Raw genomic sequence first — 8,033 nt, 5'->3', positions numbered from 1 at the left:
TTTGCTGTCCCCCTCTTTCTGTCTATGTAGGAACCACGGGAAGACGCTACTTGCCCGAAGATTTTTTTTTTTTAGAGAGAGGGAGAGATCCCCGAGGCGTCAGCAGCAGTGGCCGTCGCATTCAAGACACTTCTCCTCACATCCTTGGCCATCGTGGATGGGTTCCCTTTGCTGCTGTCTGTGTTTTGGCCGTTCATTGTGTAATACGCTTCAAAGGCGAAGCGCACCTTCTTGCTTCTGTAGACGTTACTTTGGCTCAAGCACGGTGCCCTGGTCGGTACTGCTCTGAAGGTCGCCACCAACATTATGAAGCAGTCAGCTCGAACGTGTTTGTTTTTAATACCAAGTTATGCCTTTTTAAATCTTACTAGCGCATCCTCATTTGAGAACCACCCGCCTAAAAAACCCAGTGGGAATGTTTCCTGCGGTTTCCTATTGTACCACCAAAATATATCTGTTGCAAAGTTGCCGTGTCAATGGCTTTGTATCTTTGTGTTGATTGCACCTTGTAATGCGTTATAGTAATCCACGCTGAATTGTTTTAGTCCCACATTTTTCTTTCGCAAAATTTATTTGTAAATATTTTTTATGTGTGCTAAATAAGAGCTGGCTTTTCCAGTCCATGTGAAGCACTCACTGATGTACTAAGGCCATTTTGTTTTATGTTAATACTGTTAACTATTCTCCCACTGCTGTATTTCTACTGACGCTTTTCGTGCTAATGCCAGTACCTTTTTATTTGTGGATGTTAATGTCATTTTTATCGTCACAATTTAATATTTGTATTTCAGTGTTTTCAATTGCTTTGCTGCATTGTTATTTGTGAATTTTTCTTGGATGTATCCTAAATAGGCGCTACGTCTCCTGGGTGCATGTGGAGTAGGAACCGTTTTTATGCCGTGATATTTTAATTCCCAATAAATTGCATTTTGTGTTAAATTGCAGAATAAACCGATTGTTGTGGTATTTTGAAAAATAAAGTCTGAGCTTGTTTTTCTTCTTTTCCATGTTTCAAAATAGCTTGTCCTGTTTTGTTTGCTTGTAACTGCCTATAGTACCATCGTGGGGAAGGGGGGGGGGGTCTAGTAGCAGGCGGAGCGAAAGCACGCTGCCTCCGCTCTTGAGGCGTAACGAGATGCTTTCCAAGAGAGAGTAGTAGTACCCGTCTGCAGTATCCGGGAACGCCGCCAACAGAGCTTATTTACGCCTAAAGGGAGTGACGGAACGCTGCCTTGGAGATGGCATTGCAATTCCCACACAGGGTTCAGGTACTCCGCTTCGAAAGCAGCAAGTAAATCCCACGGGGAGTGTTTCGCCTCGTTCGGCCGCCACGCGCTACTCCTCGGAAGAGTCGCCCAATGCTTCCAAAGGGACTGAAATATGGGACAAAAGTTTTTACTCCTAGACAGAGTGCCCAGCACTCCTCGAGTTCTTAGAGTGCATTTACGACGACGACGACGACGACGACGAAGGCAGAACTACGAGGCGCGCGCTCACGTGCGCTCGCGCTGGTGGAATGCAGGCGCACGCCGGCCAACGGAGCAAGACAACCCCCGGCTAGTAAATGCATTCGCATTAAAAAAAATGACGCATCTCCACAAAGTGAATCATGACGAGTGGGCGAAGCACTGGGGATCGTTCTTACCAGACTCTAAACGCCGCCCCACCCTCCACTTTCCACGTGCGCTCCCAGGCGTTGCCTAGCAACGTGTTTGCTTGCGTAATATATTCGAGCAAGGCACATGCTATGGAAGGCGTCACAGTTCCTGTGGGTTTAGGAGTACGGTTTCAGATTCAGACACCGCGCATACATCGGCTTTCTTGCTCAATGGACAAAAATGCCGTTGCACTAAAGTACTGCTCAGAGGCAGCCCGTGTGAGCGCATATGCAGGTTCATTTCACGATCGCCCTTCGTGAGCAGCACCAGCACGCATTTATTGGTATTATGTGATTATTTTGTAATTTAGGCAATTTATTACCTCTCCCTATATATAGTCACTTCTTATCTAATTACGACCCACCTTATGCCGTCATGACAGCTACGGCACTGCAGCAATATATGGCATTGTGACAATTTTTATCCCTGAACTTCGATCGTAAATCGGCGGCGTGAGTCTTCGCTCAGTTTGGACCTGTACGGTCACGTGTAAAATTGAAAGTCGTGCTTCGCTCAGGCATAGGCGAGTGGCAGCGCTAGAGCGCGATTGGGATCGGAAGCTGACGGCCACCATCGCCTGCAGCCCCCCAAACCGACTGTTCTCGGTGTCGCCTCACAAATACTTTCTTTCTGGTTTTCTATCCTCTATTTAGCACCGATCGAGAGGTTACAGCCGCCAGGATAAAAACGTTTCCTAGCTCTTCCTTCGCTGCCGGTCGCCTCGATTGCAACTCAGGTATATTCATTTTTCGAAGGCATGCATATTCTTGACTGACCGAGTCATACGAACATCGCAGCGGTAGTCTAAAAAAAAAGAGAGAAATATTTCCTGCCTTAACCTTGGACCCCCTGGAGACGAGGGTTTAAAACAAAAAAACATTCTGGAGTTTTAATTCTGCTACATATGGGCTAGGCTCGCGACGTGGTGGTCAGGATTAATTTCGGCCACCTTAATGGGGATCTTTCACGTGCGCCAAAATAGAAGCAGGAATTTTTGCTTGACGCCTCCGCCTAAAAAGCGGCAGCCAGTCGCGGCCGGGAATTGAACACGCGTCCTGCCCAGCAGCACAAGCTGGCCGATGGGCCACAGCGGCGGGTAGAAGTGAAGTGGGGCCAGCTGCCACGATCGTCATTACATTGTAACTGCAGCTGGTTGACACGCAGGAAAGATTCGAGGAACGGCCATGGGCGTCGGCAGGATTTTATCTTTGGATTGAGGGGAAGACAGCGAGGGGGCGGGGAAATTGTGCTGGGGTGGTCTTGAGGGGGAGGAGGGGGGGGGGCGTAAGGGCCCCTTTGGCATTCCCCTGCCGACGCCCATGGGTACGGCTTCTTACCTACAGCAGGTCCTCAGGTGGTCCCAACTAGATAAAGGCTAAATAAGCGTAGCTTATTTCAGAACATGGATGTCGCTGCCGCCAAGCGTAGTGACACCACCGGCCGCGGTGGCTCAGTGGCTAAGGCGTTGTGCTGCTGACTACGAGTTTGCGGGTTTGACTCCCGGCCGTGACGGCCGCTTTTCTGATGGAGGCGAAAAGCAAAAACTCCCGTGTGAACGAGATTTTGGCGCACGTTCAAGATCCCCAGGTGGTCAAAATTAATCCGAAGCACTCCACTACGGAGCGCCTCATCGCCTGCGTTGCGTTGGCGAGTTAAACTCTACAATCAATCAAATCAAATCAGGTGGTCACAGCAATCCTGTAGAACCGAAAAAAACCATAAATGAGTAGGACTGCTCGCACATTTTCAAACGCGCGCGCAGCCTCAACGATACACTAAAATGCGTTTACAACTAATGTGCTCTACGCGATGCAGCGTTTACGTATTCCAAAGTGTCCAAGGAAAATGAGGTTAAAAATTGAGTGAATAAATCTCTTCGATTTGTCCTGCATACACTGCATGAGTTCAGAATTATTTCAGCCACAGGCGCCGTCACTGCGGAACCTGTCCTGCGCACTCTTGTCGTCTGCTTCTGCGCCTCCTCCCTAGGAAGTGCAGGGAAAGCCGTGAACTCAAGGACTTTAATTCTCCGTCTCCGCTTCCTCAGCCAGTAAAGTGTTTTCTCTCTTTCTCTCACTGCGCCCGAGGAATTCGGTGGGCCCGTCTGGGCGGTTGCGCTCTTTGCGTTCAGAACATGGATGTCTCTGCCGCCAAGAAGCGGCGCAAGCGGTATCTCGACAAAGGGGAACCGTTTGTTGTTCCTCTGTCTACTGCATACGGGCGAAAAAAGCGTGAACGTGATCGCGCCCTGTTGATCCCTCCAGAATCTCTGGTGGACAGCAGTGACTCAACGCAACAGTCCGATGCGTCGCCCGTGCTCGCGCAACGTACGTGTGATACCGGCGCAGAGTCATCGTCTGCTGCCGTTGAACTTGACTTGCAAGGTGAAGAAAACGGATGCGACCCGACGATCTCCAACCCCAGCCCAGGTGACGAAAATGAAAGTGGTGATGAGGCATCTGCCTCATGGGCGGCGGATGAGGAGGAAGATGGTGAACGCGCAGTACTGGACGAAGCCGAGCTTTTGGCGTCGGATTTCTCCCACTTGGGCGAGGATAGTCTACCGGGATCCACAACTACAAAGGCAGCGGCCGTAGTGATGATAATGGCTTTTGTCATCACCCACAACCTCACCTGGGTAGCCCTCGGAGATTTACTGAGGCTTGTGGACGCCCTTTTCGGCTTTAAAGGCAATGTGATTCCCCGGTCGAAGTACCTTTTCAGAAAGCTTTGGGCATCAAAAACGGCCAGCGTAGGGAAGGGTTTTTTTTATTGCCAGATTTGCGCAACTCTTCTGGATCCGGTGCCTGGAACTTCCCGCATGAAATGTGACAGTTGCCTAGTCGACGAGGACAGCGCCACACTGAAGGCACGTGGAAATTATTTTGTCATATTTGACCTGAAGGAACAAGTGAAGCATTTGATTGCCCGCGCAAAAGACTTTCTCTTTGAGAACCTTTTGAGGCTCAAACGAGACACAGAACAAGGGTTTTGTGCTTCAGTAAAAGACATCACGAGCGGCTTTGTGCTGAGGAATTTGCGGGAAAGTCGGCAAGTGAAGTGGTGTGACTTAACCATTAGAGTTAATACTGATGGAAGCCCTGTGTTTAAGTCCTCAACATCGTCTGTGGGGCCTATACAATTCGTCATCAATGAGCTGCCTCCGGACTACAGGTTGAAGAACTCTTTAGTGGGTGGCCTGTGGTTCGGAAAGCATCCTGAAATGACAGTTTTTTTGGAGAAGTTTGTTGATGAACTTAATGAGTTCGGTGAAGTAATTTGGAAGAAAGGGTCAACTGTCATCACATCATCACTCTATGCGGTGTGCTCCTGCGTTGATGTCCCCGCACGGGCACTTGTCAGCAGTGGTGCGTACTGCAGTGGCTTCTTTGGCTGTTCCTGGTGTTATGCCCCTGGAGAGCATGTAGGAGGTACGTTGTTATTGCTTGAATACTATGCTTTAGTATGATGTGTGCCCAGACATCTTTTACATTGTCCATTAATTACGCATAGTAGTGTATATCTAATTCTTGTCTCACACACCAGCAGATAGGGGCACCTCTCTGTTGGGCATAGTAGCATATATAGCGGCTGCCATACGCAGAGTACGAACTGCCAGTTGCACATGACTGGTCCCGGTGTGCATGGTTAGCAACGTAAATACTCGGGCGAGTTGGTGATGCATGTTGAACCACACGGCAATCATCAACACAAGGAGGCAAAATAGAAGGATAAGCAAGCAAAGCACCGACTTACAGCTCATTTAATGTCTTCAGAAACTCACTAGCAAATGAAAGCAAAAACCAGAAAATGGGAAAAGACAAGATGGAAAAACAAACCACACAACTACCAGCTTTTTGGCTGCCTTGATAATTTCTTGAGTAGGTGCATGGAATTTTGGCCTGTTATGTGGCAAGTTTCATACAATGAATCACTTGCAGGCGCATGCATCGCAGCGAAGAGGTAGTGAATTGCCAAGATGGAAGCTGTTACTGTCTGTTGAAACGACTGTGTCATTTAGGTCGAGGTGTCTAACTTGAACATTGTCTATTACCTCAAATTGAATGACTGTGGTCCTCCCGACTGCCATTTGGCAGTACGTTAGAGCTTACTACTTCACTCCCACTTTTCTTTTCATTAAGTTTGTTTTGTATTATCACTTGACTCTTTCAGGAGCAGTGAGGTACACAAACACCAAGATGGATGAGGAGCGAAGCCCGGAAGACACGCGTGAAGAAATGATGTTCGCCCTGAGTGTTGGAGAATCAGTGAATGGAGTGAAAGGACCATCAGCCTTCATGAACGTCAAGCACTTCAACCTCGTGTTTGGACAAACAGTGGACTATATGCATTGTGTGCTCATTGGTGTGACCAAAGCTTTCACTGACCACTGGTTTGACCCACACAAAAAAGGCGCATCTTTCTGCATAAGTGAGTAACACTGAGCATAGTGTCAGCAAGCACTTATTCCTGCGTATTCTGAATCTCTCCTCCCCTCCAGCCTCCAGCCGAGCAGACCCTTGAAAGCGATTGGTGCATGTAAAAGCACTGTGGTATCCTCCTCTTATCCAAGTCGAGGAAACACATGGAGTGGAGGACAGATTCAGAACATAGCCTGTTGCTCCCAGCCACTTTTTCACATTTATGTATTTAGTGCTGTGATTATGGTGAACGCACGCTAGGTAAGTTTAAGAAATTAACATGCAGCACAGCATAGCAAAAAGTGGTGTGATGTAGCACGATCTTGATAACTTGTTTCTGGCTCTGTGACCAGTATGACCCAATTTTCAGTCAGGAAATAATAATTTGAAAAAATGAGCCAGCTTATGCAGGACGAAGCATACTTTGGGAATAATGTTGACTGGCCTGCATAAATAGAATTTGAGGCCTACCTGCCGCGGTGGCTCAGTGGCTGAGGCGTTGTGGTGCTGAGCACGAGGACGCGGGTTCAATTCTCGGCCGCGGTGGCCGCTTTTCGGATGGAGGCGAAAAGCCAAATCGCCCGTGTGTACAAGATTTCGGTGCACGTTAATTAAAGATCCCCAGGTGGTCAAAATTAATCCGGAGCCCTCCACTACGACGCGCCTCATCGCGTTAAACCCCACAATCAATATTCAATCAGATTTTGAGGCCTTTAGTTTTCATAATATTGCAGCTTTTTCAAAAGCTCTTGATCTGCCGCTTTGTGTTCCTTGGGGATGGTTGTTTAAGAAGTCAGCTGTTAAGTGCTTGGTACAAGACCCATTTGCCTTTTTCCTGCTTCAGCAAAATCCGTCATTTGCCACTGAATTTTGTCTACATGCATTTTGCCTCCTTTGGCCTCACTTTGCATCTCATCGTAGCTACATCAATACCTAGCTATGTTGCACGCAAGCTGTCCTTTCAATCACATGTACCCTGCCCAACGTAACTTTTTTCTCTTAATTTGAGCCAAAATGCCCTCCACATCACTTTTACCTCAGATAAGCACTTTGTAACCTTTAGCATAGTACCCAAAATCTTTCTTTTCATGGCTTGTTGGGCTTGTTTAGGTTTATTTTGAAGAAATCCACAAACACTTTTACTCCCATAAAAGCTCTTGGGTGTCTCACAGCATCAATGTGGCCCTACATTCTTACTACAACGGTTGTCCAAAGTTTGGTTATAAACATGCCATGAGCACTGGGGCATCTTTTTTCTGTCGCTGTCGCTTCTCCAAATTTGTTAAATAAGCTGGTAAAAGCCCCTCTCAATTAGCTCTGGTAAGTGTTAGCACAGTACATCACAGCTGTCCTACAGATATTTGCATTACTTCCTTCTCCCAACTGCATCACGCAATCCTGCCTAAAACTTCCCCTTCTTTGTATGGCTTGGTTGCATCACTTTTTGTGTGCTGCTACTTTCAACCTACAAAATTTGCAGCCTACAATGAGTGTTGAACTGGGTTGTGTAATCAGCAATGTGGCATATTTTCTTGATGCAAGCACAGGATGCACACTGCTATCAACTGCCGTCATTGCTCCAAGGAGGCTGAGTGAAACCTGCAGCGTTGCTATCGAGAACATGGGGTTTCACAAGAAGACAAAAAAAAATATTTGGGGATCTTTCTTAGACTGAAAGCAAAAGCTGTGAAATTTCGTGCGAACAGCCACTTTTTTACTATACATGATAGTAAAAAGTAGGCTGGGAGAGCTTTCAATCAACATTCCAAAAAACAGCAAAAACATGAGCAAAACACCCCTAGAAGGCCGGGCTTTGTTTATTTACCAAGTCACTCTCAGTAAAAGTATCAAAAGGCGCATCACTCGTGCTATCAAAGGCGGGCTGCATTGCGTCATCAGTAAGGCTGTCATGTTCCTTCCATGATGGTGATATCGAAAGCTTTCACCTTAAAGC

At 47.4% G+C, this 8,033-nt stretch overlaps 1 protein-coding gene across 1 annotated transcript; it reads left to right on the top strand.

Annotated features, from left to right (window-relative positions):
* The first annotated feature begins 3,792 nt into the window (after window positions 1–3,792).
* LOC144159730 (uncharacterized) lies at window positions 3,793–6,227 on the top strand. Its single transcript, XM_077691431.1, has 2 exons — window positions 3,793–5,089; window positions 5,832–6,227. The coding sequence occupies exons 1-2, from the start codon at window positions 3,793–3,795 to the stop codon at window positions 6,095–6,097; spliced, it is 1,563 nt and encodes a 520-aa protein (XP_077547557.1). The 3' UTR covers window positions 6,098–6,227.
* The last annotated feature ends 1,806 nt before the right edge of the window (window positions 6,228–8,033 follow it).

The sequence above is a fragment of the Haemaphysalis longicornis genome, unplaced genomic scaffold (assembly GCF_048455015.1).
Source record: "Haemaphysalis longicornis isolate Haplotype H1 unplaced genomic scaffold, Haemaphysalis longicornis Haplotype H1 scaffold_10, whole genome shotgun sequence".
Classification (NCBI taxonomy): domain Eukaryota; kingdom Metazoa; phylum Arthropoda; class Arachnida; order Ixodida; family Ixodidae; genus Haemaphysalis; species Haemaphysalis longicornis.
Note: the sequence above shows the minus strand (reverse complement) of the source record. Positions and strands in the feature narration are given on the sequence as shown.